This window comes from Vespa velutina, chromosome 19 (assembly GCF_912470025.1).
Source record: "Vespa velutina chromosome 19, iVesVel2.1, whole genome shotgun sequence".
Taxonomy (NCBI): Eukaryota; Metazoa; Arthropoda; class Insecta; order Hymenoptera; family Vespidae; genus Vespa; species Vespa velutina.
The window spans coordinates 3128990-3148210 of NC_062206.1; the positions used below are offsets into that span (position 1 = coordinate 3128990).

Here is a 19221-nt window from a genome sequence, read left to right on the forward strand (position 1 = left end):
AAAATAACGTAAACGAAAAAAGCGTCGAGTAAGAGGGTAAGGAAAGTACAAAAGTCGGTGTAGTTTCGAGGGACGGCGAATAAATGGCTGGGAAGGAAAAAGAGAATGGTAGGGACTAAGTCGTTCGATTTATGGTTTCGGCCTACGATGTCAGGATACGATGTTTCTAAGAATATCGACGACTATGACAAGGAGCGAGATGTAAGTAAGTAAAAGAAAGAGGATACAACGTAGAAGAATAAAAGAAAGAAAGAAAATTGTGGGAGGAAGGAAAGAGAAAGAAAGAAGATAGGTGCCAAGCAAATAGGAAGAAGTAAGCGAGACTCGATCTCGTAGGGTTCTATAAGGTATAACGTCGAAATCCTCAGACGTTTCGGCGCCCAATGCCGACGTCTCGTCGATGACGTCGACTCTACGAAGACCTCGACGACTATTGACTGCGTCATTTCTGCGTTGGCACTCCTATTCCTTTCCTTTCATAGCTTCTTGCCATATCTCTTTCTCTCTCTCTCTCTCTCTCTCTCTCTCTCTCTCTCTCTTTCTCTATTTCTCTCTCTTTCATTCTTATTATTTTTCAAGAAATAACCTCAGACATATCGAAAAAAAAGTTTTCATGCGTTTGTACTTCGTTTCTTTCGAATTTTGATTCGATAGTTGGCGATCTTATCTGCACTATGAAAGAATTTATTGATCTACGTAATAATATGACTGCAGAAGATTTCCTTCTACAGTCATATATATTGTAGAGTGGAAAAATGAAATTTTCACGATTTTTCGATTCACGTTGTATTTGTGCGTACATACATATATATATATATATATATATATATATATATATATATATATTACAAGTTTTTTACTTTGCGATATTTAACGATTATATTTAAATCGCTTTTTTTTTTCATTTCGCTTCATTCCATTAAAGTTACAACATTCACATTTTTATATTCTAGGATTAAAATGATACTTCAAAGCAAAATGAAAATGGTCCGATCGTATGGATTAATACTTTTGACTATGTGCAATTAAATTTCGTACTTGTATTCCTTTCGTTTCATCAAATTTCTTTAATCTTGCAAATTATTTTACAACTACAATTGAAATCTTCAATTGATTTTATTGAACAAAAATTACATTTGTGTTTTGTTCTTGTTAAAAAAAAAAAAAAAAAAAAAAAAAAACAGTTTAAAGGAACAAATCCACTCTTCTTTTTTTTTTTTTCTTTACAATAAAATTTGAAAGCATTGGAAAATTTGTTATTGACTTTTGATTTTGATGTAAATCCCAATCGATTTACTTCTCTTTAAAATTTATTTCCTACTTTAAATATCAATATATACTTTTATATTATGAGAATGAAATATGTGAAATAAAATCCGTTTAAATTTCTGCTACAATTCTTATCGATTTTCGAAACAAAAATTAAAGTTTTTCTAATGTGAAAAGAATGATCGTTTTAAGTCAACTAAAATTGAGAAGATTTTCATCGACACTTTAATGCGTATGTATCTACATGCAAATCGCATAATCCACTTGAAATAGAATGGAGAAGAAGAAGATCAACGTTAACGCGGTACTGACGATTTACGACTACCCTTTAGGTTGAAGGAAGCTCTAATAGACGTACTACCCCCGCCCATCCTCGCTCCCCATCGAGCGTGGAACAACTTTCATTCGATTCGCTGTTGGATATCCTAAAATAGAATTTTGGAAAATATAAGTGATACGATTCTAATAATAAAATTCTACGATGGAACCTGCGTACTGTCGAAATCGATATAATAATCATTTAATGCTATTAATGAAGCCTTAATATTTTTTTTTTTTTCGTTTCTGTTGTAAACTGTAAAAGTTATTACTTTTCCTCTTAGATCATCGGTGTTGTAGACAAATCTTCAATCTTGTGATATCGTGTATACAAAGCAGACCAAAATCATTCACCGCGAATCAATCGTTTCGTTTGTCACTCAATCGACGTTTGTCAATCATCGTTTGTCAATCATCGATGCACACATCTACGTAGCATCTCTGCAACATTGTGAGAATGATTTTTATCAATAAAATTTGGAGGACAAGTAATTTCTACTATGATTCTAAAATGATTATATGAAAATAATAGACAAAAGATGATACCAACGGGAAAGTAAGAGGCACTCTATCGTTGCTCGGAGTAAAAAAGAACCCAGAGACAAATCGAAAATCGAAATCACTGATAAAGAAAGGAAAAGTGTTGCCGACTTAGTTTCTTGCCGAACGGCTGTGACCCGGATTTTCTTGTGCTCTCGACCAGCTAATCAAATTTTATTGGATTCCTTTGGACCTATCCATTTTTCTTCCCTTTTCCTTTTATTTTTATCTATTCTACTTTTACACCTTTTTTTTTTTTTTTTTTTTTTTTTTTTTTTTTTTTTAGTAATCCTCGAACATGAATATTTTACTCTTTTTCTTTACACTTTTCTTTCGTATTTATCGTTCTTTTCCGTTCTTTTTTTCTTTTTTTATCATGATTTCACATTCGTCAAATCAATTAAGTAGAATCGAAAAGTCTGGTTTATTTAATATTCTAACAATTGAGCTTTAATTTTTATATAAATCTATAATTTTTACATATTTCTAAAAAATATTGGGCTTCAATTTTTACATAAATCGATGATTAATATATAACTTTAACTCGTCACGATAAATTTTACATTATCACGATTTAAAGCCGATCGACTGTCGTAATATTTAGTCGTTTCAAGATTTTCTCGAGATCGTATTTACGGTTACCAAGGATACACGTTGTAGCTTTTTATCTGGTATCTACGTACGGTAAAGGAAGCCCATTTTCTCGTCTACCGTCTTCCCCGATAAAAAGACTCCTTCTGAGACATCCAGTCTAGAGCCCAGTGCGGCTCCATACTCACAGTTCTACGGTCCAGACACGAAATATAGCTTGTTATCTTGAAAATTACGCTTCCTTTCAGCTCGCCTTCCACTTCGATCGGAAAAATCCTGTCTAAAGATTTCTATCCCCGGTGTTGATCTTTTTTTTTTTGCTTTTTACTTCTTACTTTTTGTTTCTTTGTTTCTTTTTTTTTATTTTTTTTTTTTTTTTCTTTTTTTTTGTCAATATATCCCGTTCACTCCTCTCTTCTCTATATTATTTCTTTCCCCTTTTTCTTCTTCCTTTTTCCTTCTCATTCTTTTCATTTTATATGGCGTAAAGACTATAGCAAGAAGCAAGTAATGAAAAGTTCGTCGAATCTGCACTTCTAATCGTTCAAGTTTTTCTTCGAATCGTTCATCCTTCAAAAGCGTAGTTAAAAAGATTTAATGACTATTCGAACGTAGTTGATGTACTTGAAGTCGATCGAATGATACAAAGAGTTGAATTTTTCTCAAGAAAATTGAAGGAACAACCTATGACGAAGATATTAGTCGAGGAGAGACTGGATAGATGAGTTTCTCTCCAAAGAGGAAGCACTTATATTCTTCCTTGGGAATACGTAGCAAAGATTCGTACAAACTTTTAATTGGATCAAGCTTGAAGACGCTTTGTAATTTTCAACAAAATCTTTCAGTTGAGCGATCGATCAAATCTTTTCCTCGAGATATCTCTATATTTCTTTTCATATTCGAAATCTTGATAAAAAATATTTAAAATGATTGAGTTCGATGGTAGATAACTTATATATATTTTTATAATAAATATTATTAATTAAAATAAAATTTATTTCGACGAGCAAATAAATTAATATTCATTAAATTTTTCACAATAGACAAAAATGTAGAAGAAAATTCAAAAAGATGCGACGCTTTAATGGTCAACTCAGTGAGGCCTTTAGTTAGGCACGTTAGATATATTCAACAATCTATGCGCCTACATTCTCTTGTGGCGGCAATTAAGGTTATCGAGGCATGTCAGAGTAACGTTATCCTCGCTATCACCTTTGAGAGAGTTAGGACGACAAGGATTTATCGTCTTTGTGGCTTCTCTTCTTACTTCTCATATCACGAGGAAGGTTTGCAACTTTTCTTTTTCTTTCTCATCCTCCTACTCTTCCTGCTTCCTCTTCCTCTTCTTCTTCTTCTTCTTCTTCTTCTTCTTCTCATTTTCTTAGCTTCCTAGAGTTTGCTCCCAAGCGAGATTTGCTCGATTACAACTTCGATCTTCAACTTTCTTGAAGGATCCTTCAAGTGTCGATCCTTGGAGTGTCCCTTTTTCGATAAGGCTATTCGAAAGAAGAAAATTTTGTTCCTTTTTATTTTTTATTTACTTTTCTTTTTAAATGCTCTCGATAAGAAAAACAACGGCAGATCTTTTTTTTTTTCAAATTCAAGCTCGTTAATAAACTTTTAAAAGACTTTCTTTTTTAACTCTCGATAGGGAGACTCCGACTATCCTATAAAGTAAACATTCGAAACTTCGAGATGGCCAATCGGGAGATGAACCAACTGATCCATTTTTAAATATAGGTATTGTTTCTTATCTCGAGTTAGATAATAAAATGATTTCTCATTGTCAGATAAAGTGAAAGAGGAATGGCAGAATAAATTTTTGTCGAACAAAAAGGGAACAAAAAGGGTTCCATTTATGACAGCTACTGTGTTAATAGTCAATAGCTGTGGGTTATCGAAAACAAATACTTCGTATCGGATTAAAAATATCACTGTGATCGGTCGAACGAAGCATCGCTAAACGATTTATTGGTATCTATATGTCTATTCATTTAATAATATAAAATGGCATGATCTCTCTCGTGAAAACTTTAATGCGTAATGTCATCAAATACAAAAACGAAAAAGAGAAAGAGAGAGAGAGAGAGAGAGAGAGAGAGAGAGAAAACGACTATAAAAAAGTCTTTACTTATACGATCATACTTATTTGATTTATCATCTGTTTGTGGAACAAGAAAAAACTTTTAAAGAAAATTCATTTTATAGAATTATTACAAAATTTTCATCCAAAAATTTGGTTTACTAAACTAAAAGATGGACGATTAAATCTTTATTAATAACTGTTTACCGTAAGAGGCCACTCAGTTTTCGACCTCGAGGATCGAGAGGTATCTCTTTCTTTCTCACTCTTCTCACCTTCTGCACATCATCGAATGACCCTGGATATATCGATTTTGCATTTACCCCGAGTAAATATCCGTGAAGCGTGATGGTTACACGTGGGATTGCAGCACAGTGACTCTCTCTCTTTTCCCTTCGTTCTCTTATACGTATTACTAACAAACGTTGTTGCATCTCTCTCTCACTCTCTGTCACTCTTTCTCCTAAGTCTTAAATCTTTCTTTTTTTTTAACTTTAATATTATGATAAGTGTATGAAAGCATTAGTTTTACGAGAGATTCGATTAAAAAATCGAATTTATCTATCGTATCTGATCCTTTAAAATGTTTCTAACATAGATATACAAAATAAGATATGATTTGTAAATTATTAGACGTCGTCTTATATTGAGATACAAATGAAGATAAAAAATTTATATGATACGTATTTGAAAACTCACCCTTACATATATATAAAAAAAGAAACATATCGTTGCTCTTTCCCATCGTTGTTAAGTTCGCCGACCTATTCAACACCCTTATCTCTTGCAATAGGAATATTTTCTCGGGACGATGTTCAACATTTTCCTCTGAAATACGTGAGATCGCAAAAGCATACGTTATGAACGTGTTGAATGTCTCGCAGAGGTTGCTTCCAAAGTACTTTGCGTGACACGCGTTCCTTCCCACGTACATATGTACACGTACACGTACATACCCTTGCATTATGTATATTTACGTACGTGCTTATGAACGTAAGACCAGTGAGAGAGAGAGAGAGAGAGACAGAGAGATTGAAACAGACTTCATAAGTACAAAATAGAAAGAAATGATAAATTATAATATTAATTATAATAATAATAAATTAAAAATATTAATGATGGAAATAATAGCGATGAGCAAGAACTAAGTAGAAAAATTTTATATAATAGATTTAAAACAATAAGATTAGAAATGCAGGAAATATGCTTTTAATATTTTTTTTTCTTTTTTAATTCATATCAGAATACCAATTATCTTATAATCGAAATGATAAGGGATTCGCAAACTTGATCCCAGACACGATGACGGAATGTTAATAGGTGTAGGTATGGTAGTACGACTCATTAGATTATTGATTCGAGACGTGTCCCTACGTATTAATGTAAACAGAATACGCTAGGTATTAATGGATCTTAGAAAACAGGATAGTGTTCCTACATGGTAAGTTTAAATGTACATAAATGTTAAATATTTAATGTTCTTCATAGTTTTCCTTTGTATTAAATAGAAGAATAAAGTAATAATCGAAAATTAAAAATATGATGAAAAACATAGTATTTTTTAAGAGAGAAAAAAACCAGAAACAAAGATAGATTTAGATGAAATAATTATTGAAGATTGACACTATCCTAAACCTAATAAACATAAGTCTTATATATCGATTATTTAAAAAATTATAAATAGTTGTTGACGAACGACATCATTGCATGTTTTATTAGTCTACTGGTAAGGAAGTAAAATTTTTTGTAAAAAAATTCGATTCGCTAGGGTTTGCATGCAAAATACATTGAAATCCACTTTAGTGTTGCACTTGCATAACGATGCATTATGTATGAGAAATTATGGAAGCTAAGCAAAAAATAGATATGTACCCACTATAAATATCTCGTGAACTCTGCCAAGACGAAGTGTTACGATTCTATCTCTTCTTTTTTCGGTTTTTTTTTGTCTTTTTTTTTTTTTGTTTCGGCATATCTATCAAGGACACCATTTTTTTCTTGCGCATACTCACGTTTACGGAAACAGGTATTTTGTTCCTAAGTTTTATAAGTAGAAAATTCAGGCAGATAAACGGAGACTGCCAAATTGATCAAAATTGATATCTATAACTTTGATCTTACATGTTTGTTAAAGGACGCATTGATTATAACAAATTATACATTTTACTAGTTAGAATGGATCGATATAGTGAATTATCAAAAATATTTGGGCATCTTTCAAAATAATATAATTTTGAGTTATGATTAAAAAAAAAAATGTATTGAAAGATTTTATTAACGAGAGTTCTGCAAAAAATATTATTTCAACAATTGCAAAAAGTTATGAAATTATTGAAAAAATGTAGAAATTTTAATAAATTCCTATACCTCAACTGATTAGATTGCTAATCTAATATAAAGGAAAAAATTACATTAGAATAATCTGTTAGCTAACTCGAATATTTCTTTCGATCTATAAATGTCACGTTAATCTTTTCGATCTTTCTTTTATCAATGTCACACGTTACCGTGACCATATACAAGCTTATCTATTCATTTCCATCATTTGACGAGACCAACATGGAAATGTTTCAAAGCCAGACATCGACTTTGTCGATTTGAAATTAAAATCTACTAGTATCTTTAAAGAAAGAAATAAGTCAGAGAGAGAGAGAGAGACAAATATTTGTATGTATAATATATATCTCAATTTGTAAAGCTAAAGATAATATATATATATATATACTTATGTATAAAGAACTATTACAAAATTGACTCTAGAGATATTTTCTTAGGGTTGGTAATCATCAACTTTGTGATCGCTAACGATAAATATCAGAAAACTTTGATGCATTCAATGTGATCGCAACGAGATTCGATTAAAATGGATGAAAAGAAGAAGCTGAGAGAGAATCAAGAAAGTACGACGCAATGCCGATAAATTTCATAATATTTCTCACGGTTCAATAGATTTCATCGAACGCGATACCATTTCCCCTGGTTTTACTTCGATGAAAATATATCTTTATGAATCCATTAGTAACATGACAATGTTCTTTCCTATTTTTATCTATTCATACGTTTCTTCGTTCCATTTGCGTGAGCATGATTTCGAAATTATGTAGGCTAAAAGAAACGACGATATTGTCGTTTCATCGATAATAATAAATAATAAATATCAAAACATAATAAAATCGGCTTCATGTATTTTGTGTGTGTGTGTGTGTGTGTATCCAAATATTTGTTAAAATTATCGCTTTTCACTATTTATCGAAATAGAACTATTTATTTTGTTTTTAAATTCATCGTTACATCAACGACAAGCATTGGATAAGCATTGATAAGCTCGTTTTATGCGGACACATTCTGAATTTCGGCAATAAACACGATTATCGTGGCAACATGAAACGCGAACAATGAGCAATACCGATTTTCCAACTTGGAAATTAACGATGCTTTCTTCCGACCGATCGATAGGAAACGAGAAACGATTGGTTAATTTCGGTCATTGGAAATGAACGGAAAGCTACATTGAGGCTACGTTTCTTCGCACATAAACATAAACAAAATATACCGCACATTTCCAATCAGCAATCTGATTGAATATTTCGTTACGTGAATATTACTGATTTTCATATTAAGTATAGATGCCTTATAATTTACATTTATAAATAGGTAATAAAAATGTGTGACCAATAAACGTTGCTTTGAATTAATAAGTTGAAATTAAACGAGAAATTAATAGTGATTTTAATTGCGAAAGAAAATAATTAGGTTAATTGTTCTATTCTATGGTAATATCAAGGTATTAGAACGAAATGGACCAATTCTAAAAGGCCAAAAATAACAGCATCCTATTCGTCCACAAAGAGAAAGCAATTCCATTGGTGAATTGAAAGACTGAAAGGCAGGCATTCCTGTTCGAGGGAGCTATCGCCTTCTTTACATCTATGGCCTTTATGTAGCTATCGTTATTTATATCGGTTCTTTTTTCCTCATTTATCGGACTATATTAAAGAAAACTAGGACGGATGAATTACGTCTTCTTGTTTGATAGAGTTTTTAATATAATCAATTTAATGAATTCATTTCGATTCAATTCGATTCTAAAGAAATGCTAATTTCAGATAGATATGGAGAATTTTTATAATTCTTTTTATCGTCATTCATATAATTATTTATGATTTAATATATTATATTATATAATAATATGTATATGTGCCCATAATTATGAAAGTGGTCTAAGTCATATGTTTCTTGTTTCGAGATATTTAATGAATTGCGTTTGAAACATTAAATGAATTCTGTATAATGTTGAAATTACATCCACTATCTAAAGGTTCATTTTTGACGATATCGTAAAAATTACATTAAATACATATAGTTTAAGATAATGTAGATATGAAATAAGTGATAAACTTATTTTTTTGAAATTTTGACTTAGACCATTTTCATAATTATGGGCACATATATAATATATTTTCTTGAAGCAAAGTTTTCAAATAAATTCATTAAAAATTTCATACGATCGGACGAAGAGGATGACGTTGGAAAATAAAAAACAACGTGTATATTTGATCGGTCCTATCATGCATAGAACTTTGTCTCTTTATACGCGTGTATTTTGTCGCTAGAACAGATGATAGGTACTCCTCGTCAACGCCTATCGCTCGATAAGCGATACAACAGCGTTTACTTTCGTAGCTCTTTTGTAAGCATCACTAACTAAATCCTTTTAACAGATCACCTTTCTTTTTCGTCAACGAGTTAATCGTCATAGAATTTAATTTCCTCTAGGATCAATCGATTTTTATCATGTTCGTAAAATGACAATCAAATGAACAACAAGGTATATATATTCTATTTTTACTTAAATTTCTTAAAAGCAGATTTTATTCTTCATATAACATATTGATATAATATATTAATTTCTTCATACTTAATAAAAATGGAATAATTCTTTCTCTCTTTCTCTCTCTCTCTCTCTCTCTCTCTCTCTCTCTTTCTACTTTTAATATAAGTATATTATATTGAATATTAAAATTGACCTGAGATAAGCTTGGAACGTGCTCTGTAAGTATATTCTCAAATTAATTCTACTTATAAATTCGTTTTATCTTTATTCGGATTTTTTTCATTATTCATTAACGAGATGGCTCGCGAAAGGACTCGACTCGATCGCGATTATAATTGGAATTTTCGCTTAATCATCAATCAAATTTACTTAATCGCATAATTTCTGGACGATTATACAATTATTTTTTTTTTCTTTTTTTTTTTTTTTTCTTTTTTTTTTTGTCCGTTTCGATTCGAATTAACGATTCAACGAAGTACAGCCAAGCGACTGACCGAGTTTTAAAATGCCGCCTATACACTAGCACGTTTTAATTTCGTTCGGTGGTAGACTAGCAAACGACAAGGACAACTAAGGAAGGTACTTTGAAGGAGTTTTAATTAGAAATTTATTCGTGTTGTCGCATTTAAAGTCGAACAATACTGCACTCGTTTTCCGATGTTTATCACAGCATTCTATTTCTTTTGGTCTCTCCACCTAGTTAAAGCTTTCCTTGTCGAGTAACAAGACAAATCAAATTAGGAGAAGTCGAAGGAGATGGCGATATTTACGCAACGATTAAACGTTTCCTCGAAGTTTCGACATATTTTGTGCTGTCGAAATTGAATGCCAAAAGGAGAAACAAAATAATTTACATCTTTGAGAATACAAATTGTCATCTTTATTTAGCTATTTTCAAACTATTGTTTACTTGTATTCAATTTATTCAATTTATATATTTTCTTACTACTATTATTTCAATAAAATACTTTACATATATTTGTTTTAACAACAAACAATTGTAAACAGGTATTCTGTATCTATTAAAATCTCATAAAATTTCAAATCATCGATTTAATATAAGTTCATTTAAAAAACGCAATCAAGTGAAAAATATACTAATGTTTTTTATTTAGATATAAAATACGAATTTTTAATTTTCCATGGAGAACAATAGATCAATTATCCAAAGTAAAATATTAGAACAGCGATTGTGGTTGTTTCGAATGATGTACATGGTGGCTCGTTTCGTAGCTTCTTCAACGAGTAACCTCGGTTGGGCCTGCAACGAAATTAGTTTGAAACTATTCTCGATTCAATTTGCAGGAATATCCGATACTACCGAGTACGTTCACTTAGAATCCCTTGAGCGTTGATATCGAAGCCGTTAACTCGTATAAATTACTCGGCCCAATTATAGTACCTACTTGTCGCCTTAGTCACCTACTCTCCTGAAGTAATGCAAAAATTACAAGAATTGCGTCAAGATAGAAAGAAGAACAGAGTATAAATATAATAAGAATTTTTTATATAGTGTTAAAAAACGTAAATATAATGAATTTGAACTGTGATGGATAGTCCGCAGACGATTTATTGGACACGCACTTATTTAACGGAGACTTAAAAATGGAGTTGGCCGAGTCGGCTAGTCCATTACTCTCTTTTCAACTTGTTAACCGGTTTTACGATCGGCCAAGTCATCGAACCATCAATTTTTAAAGCTTCACGGTGCGTGTAGCCAAAGCGAAATAAAACGCTCGGCTAACTCCATCTTCGAAAGCCATCGTAGGGTGGAAACCTGTGAGAAATGGATCCTTTCGCATTTTAAATGGTCGCACTTCGACTCTATCGCAACATCGACGCTATATTTTCTTTCTCATTTTAGCCACGATCCCTTTGGGAATGAAGAGGAAGAGAGAGAGAGAGAGAGAGAGAGAGAGAGAGGGAACTCTGCAATTTTAAGTAACCTTAAAAAATTAATGCGTTATATGAAGTATGCATCTATATGAAACATTACCTCAGAACATGCTTTTTCCAGTCTTTTTACATCTTTAATTTTTCAACTTATCTTAATATTCAGCCTTTCTTAATATTTATCTATCAAGAGAATTGATAAACTACAATATGAATATATGCATTTTACATCGAATATAATCCTTTTGACCGTACCAAATTTGTTTGATAAAATATCGTCGTCGTATCGAACAAAGCAGTGTGGATGGCCACCATTGTTGGCCTCTATGCAAACATTTCCAACTTGGTCGCGTCACAATAGCCACTAAACCTGATAAACAACACCGGACCTTTATTATACTCTCATGGCAGATGTTATGGAAATGATGTTTCAAAAGTATTTCCAATGGTCTTCTGAATTATTTCTATATTTTGTTACGTGTCATCGTTTACAAATTCACCATGTTTTTTTACTTTTGAGAAATCTTTCATTTTTATTTACAGTACAGGTGTGTTACATCGTAACTTGAAAATTTCTCACAAATCTTTCCTTACTCTTATCTAGCTACGGCAAGATAAAATACATTAGATAAAGTTAGACGCTTAAAGCATAAAACTCGATTATCGATTACGTGTTCTGTTAACTTCTTAAGTGCGATCCTGTTATTTTGTTTCTTTTAGAAAAAGAAAAATCGATTAGCTCTCCAAGAATAGTAATCTCGAACAATGCAAAAAGATATTGGTGTTATAGAAATTTTATAAATTTTTAAACAAATATAACTCAATCTATATATAGAATCGGTCAATTTTAATATCTTCATAATAAATAAAAAAGAAGCTGATCTAGAAAATATATATATAAAATATATATATATATATATCATAATAAAATATATAAATATATATATTCATTCTTTATAATAATTTTTTTTTAATTCAAAATTTAAAAGAGGAATTATTTTGGAGGATTCTTTATCTCTATTACAAGAAAAAATGTATATACATGATAGATATCTATGTATGTATTGGTATATATTTGAATGTAATTTTTAATGGACCTATTTCCTTTTGCTTCTTTTATTGATTATAAGTATAGTGACACGTCAGAGGTAAATCTAAAGTGCAAAGGGTTAAACTTTAGAGATTCGATGCAGATACATACACAGGAACGTACATGTGTATATGCTTTGAGTTACTACTTGCATTATATTTGGAAAGAATGGCATCGAGATGTTTGTGATGATGGATTGTAAAATCTGCTGATGTGAAGTAAGGTTGTTTTCGAGGTGAGTGTTAAGAATAGGTAAGTAGATTCCCGAAAGTAACAAGTTTTCTTTAAATTTTGTTACGATATAATATTAAAGCTTGGCATCCGATTAGAATAGATTCTGGAGAAAAACAAAATAGAGAATATTTGATGAAAGAAATATCTAAAAAAAGTAAGGGTGCGCTTTTTAAAGAATCAGGAAATAATGCTCGAATTGCAATAGTCTACTTCTAATACATAGATAACATTTAATCCTCTTTTAACAAAATATTACAAAATTTGATTAAATATGGCTAAATCAAATCTATTGAAATTTAACAGAACACTTTTGCGAAATTTGAAATTGTAGGGCTTAACATTTTGGTCAAACGCTGAAAGAGATAGATCTGGTTCCTTATGTCAAGAGCTTAAAGGACTTACTGCGATCTTGCCTAAAAATATTCTATACTTGATATGATTCTGTCCTCAAAATTGAAAGTACACATTTCATTGACTCGAATATTTTAGATATATATGTAGGTTAGGTATATATTCCAAAAATGTATAAACTCTTTTAAGCTAAATCCTTGAAACGCAAAATTTCGAGTTGACGGTAGAATCGAATAAAATGTTTCAATGTATATAAACGGAATATCTGGAAGATTGGTATAACCAGACGGGAAATGATCTTAGATAGAAAAATAAGTCAAAAAAAAAAAAAACTGACATTATTTCATAGAAAAATAAGTCAAAAAAAAAAACACATTATTTCGTTTGCAAGCACTATTTTCGAAAAAATCGTATTTAAAAATTAGACTTATCTCTTCTATGTTTATTCTTATTACATAGAATATATGAAGAGAGAATTATCATGTATTATATAGAATAATTTGAAATTATTATAAAAGCTTTGAGTATGTGTTAGTTGAAAAGAGAATATTTGCTTGTATGACACGCAAATATTATACTTTTACATAGACTACAATATATTAATAGGAAATATGCAAGCTAGACTAAAATGTTATTCTCTCTTTTATGACTCGCATATGTACCATATCAAAAGGATCATTAAGCCATATTCCATTGTATATAGTATTCTCGCGTTTTCAGCGGTTGCCTTGCTTTTGCAAACAAACTTGAATGTTTCTCAACGTGCGTATTCAAAGAGAAGCGTGAATCTCTTTACCGTCTCTTTCATATAAAGTGCATTATATCACTGTGTATGTGCTACTTGTACGGCGTAATTTGAAAAAAAAGTTCTCGCTTTCCGTCAGTCCAACTTCTAACTTAAAGAAATATCAAATTCTCTTTTTCTCTGTCTATTTTATATTTAAAAAGTCTGTTTACTTTCGAATAATTAAAAACTATAATATCTCCAAGAATTTGTTGATATGAATAATCAGGAACAATCGAATATAAGTTTTATAATATATTTTCTCGCTACGTTTAAAATTTTCCTTTTTCTATTTGTCTTTTTTTAATCTTAAAAATTTTGTTGCTTAAATTAAACTTACAGGACTTAAATTAAACTTAAAGTTTGGAAGATCGATTAGTCTATGTATTATATTTTCCACCAACATAGAAATGTAAATGTTAAACATTTTTCTTCTTCTTCTTCTTCTTCTTCTTCTTCTTCTTCTTCTTCTTATCTTATCTTATCTTTTTATTTTCTTCTTAGTCTTTTGCTGCTTAATCTTCTTTTTCCTTTTCCGAAAAAGTTTTGCTTTAGATAAAATTTATAGAATATACACGAGCCATCTGACATATTCGCCTTACTGCATAAAGTCAAGCTGTTAGTATATATCATATTATTCAATGCCAGTCATCTTATTTCGTTTTCTATCATCTTAATGGTATGTGTTCCGACAAAACTTTCCCCGTAGGATTAAATAAAAAACTCACCCTCGTCTGTTTATTTTTTCCCACGTAAATGCTCGAAAGAGACTCGGTTTTATAAATCGAGAGAGAGAAAAAGTTAGCAACTTTTTTTTCGCGAGAATATGAGTATATCATAAAAAATAAATGAGATGTAATTTTAACATAAGGGCGTTGTTTTGGTTGTTTGAAAATTAGGTATGTGAGTACACACATATATGTCCTTAAAGGATAATCTAAAATGCCGTAAATAACGTATGTGTATGTGTGTGTGTATGTGTACGTGTATGTGTATGTATATGTGTATGTATGTGCGTGTGTGTGTGTATGTACATATACATATGTAGACAAACAAACATCCTGCATTTATAAAAGAATTTTTGTTAAGCTTGTAAAAAGCTGCAGTGTGGCTTATCTCAAATGATTTTTTCTCTACATATACGTGTTCCTTTCTCAATGTAAATAGAGGGAATGAGGGGGTTGGAATCACCTTCTATATTCGTCTCACGTTTTTTTCCCTTTCGAATATATTCGAGTAGCTTGAAATAGACGTCGATCTGATAATATTGAATTTTCTTTTGATCGGGACCATTTTATCCTATTCCTTTTTTTTCATGACTGATGCTTAAATCTCGGGACGGAAGTCTTGCAAAGTAACGGAGTATCTAAAGTCGACAAATAAAAACTTTTTCCGTTGCTTTCATGAGCTTCTAAAAATAAAGTGCTACCTACCAAGGTGGCCGAGGATGGAGCCCTTTCACGGGTTTCGCTCACGATGCATGGGTTTCGCCTTAAAATCGATTTTCTTCCTTTATCGTGGCAAATGCGTTCCTCGCTTTTCCAACTGACATGTACTTTAAGTCAATGCGGAGGGAAAATTTACATTTTTTACAAGGTTTCGCCTTATATCTTTGAATATATCGATCGATCGACCAATACACATAAGTCACAGTTTAATCTTTCAGAATGAAAAAGGATCTATGTGAGAAACGAGAAAAAGGAAATAATATATCTTCTTTAATTCGTTCTCTCAAAAATGGAGTAGTCGAAGAATAATAAAAATTCTCTTTTAATCGTAGATTTATATGTCTGCAGTTGAATAGCGTCCGTTACAGTGGTCGCCTCGTCACTCTTCTTCACAGGCCTTTTTTGACTTTTTTTTTTCGTTAACAGAACCAGGATCGCTATTATTTATCGTTGGACACATCGTCATTTTTCACAAAGCCGTATTAGATAGTCGACATTTCTTTTCTTCTCTTGTCGCGAGAAAAGCTGTCGGCGTTCGACGAGACGTGATTGTTGCTCCATTTTTCCTTTCTCTCTCTCTCTCTCTCTCTCTCTCTCTCTCTTTCTTTCTCTCTCTCTTTCTCTCTTTCTCTCTCTCTCTTCTCGACAAATAAAGAAAATTTGTAGAAAATTTTAATTAATAGACATTGTTACCTTCTGTCTTTTAACGATTTTATTGTTGCGAATGATTAATTAATAATTAATTAAAGCATTTTTTTGTTTAATCATTATGACGATAAATTTATAAGTTTTAAAATTCGTGGAAAGAAAAGTGGTATCGATTTCAGTAGCTGTAGTTCAAAGCTTGTCGCTTTATTTACTGGAAGAAAATTAATCGGCAGCTTGTACGTACAAGCACAGGCTAAAATTACAACGTTACTCTTAGAGAGTGAAGGTTTAATAGAACCCTTGAGGGACTTGCGTATCACGACACCCTCGTAATTAATAAGTATCTACATTCTAATCGCGTACACTTTATCCACTTGAAAGCATTGTCGCGTGTTATGTTATACATATAACATCAATAATATGAAGCTGAAAATTAAGTTGGAATGCAAAGACAAATTTTGAAGAAACGTATGTTGATGTTTATCGAAAGTTAGTTGAGTTCTTTCATAAAAATTCGAAGGAAAATTTATCAAGAAATAATTCAGATCTATGAATCTCTGGAATTTATAATAGATAATTTTCAAATTCATTAATTCAAAATTGTGCACATGGAATTGCAATGAATAGTCAAGAGTATTATTATTATTATTATTCGAGGTGTCGGAAATAACGGTAGGTATCAAAGTTAGTGACAAAAAGAATCATAGGGATAACACGTACAATTGATAGAGTTCCCAAAGTCGTATCTGAATCATTCAAGGATAATCTCTTAAAAGATAAAATTAAATCGTAAAACGTAACTCGCTTCTACGGGGTATCCAAATTCTATGCGAATAAGGAGAAGGTAAAAACGATTATGTGAGGGTTGCGCAGCTTTCAAAGAAATAATCTTGAAAAGGACAACGCCGGGAGCGTAATGAGGTCTTGGTAAAGCGAGTTTAGAAAGAACGATGATTCAAAGAATGGGAAGGGATTCGCCGCGAGCATCGAACGACTTACCTCCGAAAATCCCTGCTCCAGCAAGCGTATATAACTGGGTTCATGCCGCTGTTGATCCAACCGAGCCACGTGACGGCAGCAGAAACAATCTCCTCTTGCCAGATACACCTGGCGCAGAAACCCGACCATAGATTCACCACGAAGAAGGGTAACCAGCAAACGATAAAGACTCCCATGACGATGCCAAGAGTCTTTGCGGCTTTCTTTTCCTTCGCAAATTTAGCGAGTTTGCGCGACAAGGAAAAGTTTTTGCCGAGATGTTGTTTGTTGTTGATCCTCGTGGAAGGTACTCTAGTTAATCCATTATTGTGAAGGGCCGTAAGAGGTTCCTCGAGATCTTGTAGATCTTCTGGCGTGCTCGAGGCCGTACGAAAGAGATGCCTCGGGTCCACATTCGTATTTGCTCCACCAGTGCTAACACCACCACCACCACCACCACTGCCGCCACCACCACCACGATGTATCCTAAGAGTAAGTTCGAGCTCGCCGGAGGCCATCATCACTTGTTTCGTACCCAACTTGAGACTCCTCGTTTGTATCACCGCGGCTCGATAGATCCTATAATAGGTGAAGACCATAACGAAGAGCGGTAAATAAAAGCTAATCGTGGAGGAGAATATCAAGTAACCGAGATGTTCAGTGAAGGGACACTTGTCCTCCGGCACTTCCTCCGTTCTGACTGCTCTCCACCAAGCTATCGCTGGAAAAGATATCGCGCTTGAACAAATCCAAACGATCGCGATCAATATCGCCGCACGTTTTCTACTCATCCTCATTGGATAGGTAAACGGATCGGTGATGGCCCAGTAACGATCCAAACTGATCACGCAGAGGTTCAAGATCGAGGCCGTCGAGAAGAGTACGTCGAGGGAACGCCAAACGTCGCACCAATCGGTCGTGAAAAGCCATCGATTTTCGAGAACTTCATAAATCGCGCTGAACGGCATGACGACCAGGCCTACGAGGCAATCGGCAAAGGCCAACGACGTAACGAAATAATTGGTCGCTGTGTGAAGATATCTTTCTCTGATGACAGCAAGGATTACCAGGCTGTTACCGAAAACTGTTGCCACGGAGAAGAGAAAGAGAACCACTGCGAGTCCAGCACGATCGCTTGCTAATTCCCAGAAATCTTCGTAGCTACGATTTCCACGGCTAGCATTGTAAAAACTTCTGTTGAGTTCACCGCTAGGTTCCCTAGCTTCTGCCTCTTCTTCCCACTCGAGCAGATAAATCTCGCTCTCATTCATCTTTCGTACCTCCACGGCTTCCCCCTGATTCTCCTCCAGATCCGTCAGCCTTCGTCGAGCGTCTCGGCTACAAGCGTCAGGTCGTCGGAATTGCCGTCCTTACTTTCTTCCCTCTTCTTATCGATCTTGTCGTCCGCTTTCTCATCTTTGACGAAATATGCTCAGAATCCTTTCCGCTTCCTTTATCTTCCTTGTAAGATCGAGAGTGAATACTCGACGGTAGCCTGCCGTTTAACTTTCGGACTAAGGATCAAAGCAATCGTTATTTGCTCTACGAGAGTATGTTCCATCGATGCCTCCTCTCTCTCTCTCTCTCTCTCTCTCTCTCTCTCTCTCTCTCTCTCTCTCTCTCTCTCTCTCTCTCTCTCTCTCTCTCTCTCTCTCTCTCTCTCTCTCTCTCTCTATCTCTCTTTCTTTTTCTCTCTCGGTCTGGAACAAGCGATAACACCGCTGTTAGTCTTGAAATCCGACAACAATCGACTACATTTATGTCTCGACGAACTCTCCTTATATTTGATAATAACGAAAATTATATTATTTAATTCGAATATTTAAATGAATTTCTCGGCTGTGAAATATTTTTTGATATATTGTGATATATAAGTGTATAGATACACACACATACACACACACATATTTGGGTGAAATATATAAATTGATCAAGGATAGGAACAACTTGTCTATATTCGATAGTAGAAGGCGTTTCGACAAAGTTCCAAGGGTATAAGGGATTTCATGAAGAGAAGAGACGAAACAAGCCGATCCATTCCGAGCCGAGCCTCGAGGATCGAACATTGGGCTGACTGAACGGGCTCTCATCCGTGACCCAGGCGAATGTTTACCGGTACTTGATCAAAGCAGATTCGACCCCGAAGCCATGTATCCTCGC

The 19221-nt window shown here is 33.1% G+C and overlaps 1 protein-coding gene across 15 annotated transcripts in view; it reads right to left on the minus strand.

Moving 5' to 3' along the window:
• The window catches only part of LOC124955614 (dopamine receptor 2), a 51319-nt gene that overhangs the window by 17094 nt on the left and 15004 nt on the right, over nt 1-19221 (minus strand). For 13 of the 15 annotated variants that reach the window (XR_007102916.1, XM_047510280.1, XM_047510277.1 and 10 more), the window contains one exon: nt 17083-18761. Coding sequence is in view for 13 of the 15 variants with exons in the window: in XM_047510280.1 (XP_047366236.1) it covers nt 17083-18332 (1250 nt within the window). In the remaining 2 variants the exon portion in view is untranslated. Of the gene's footprint in view, nt 1-852; nt 11066-17082; nt 18762-19221 lie in introns of those variants that run through there. The other 2 variants (XR_007102917.1, XM_047510287.1) reach the window with 2 other exon arrangements.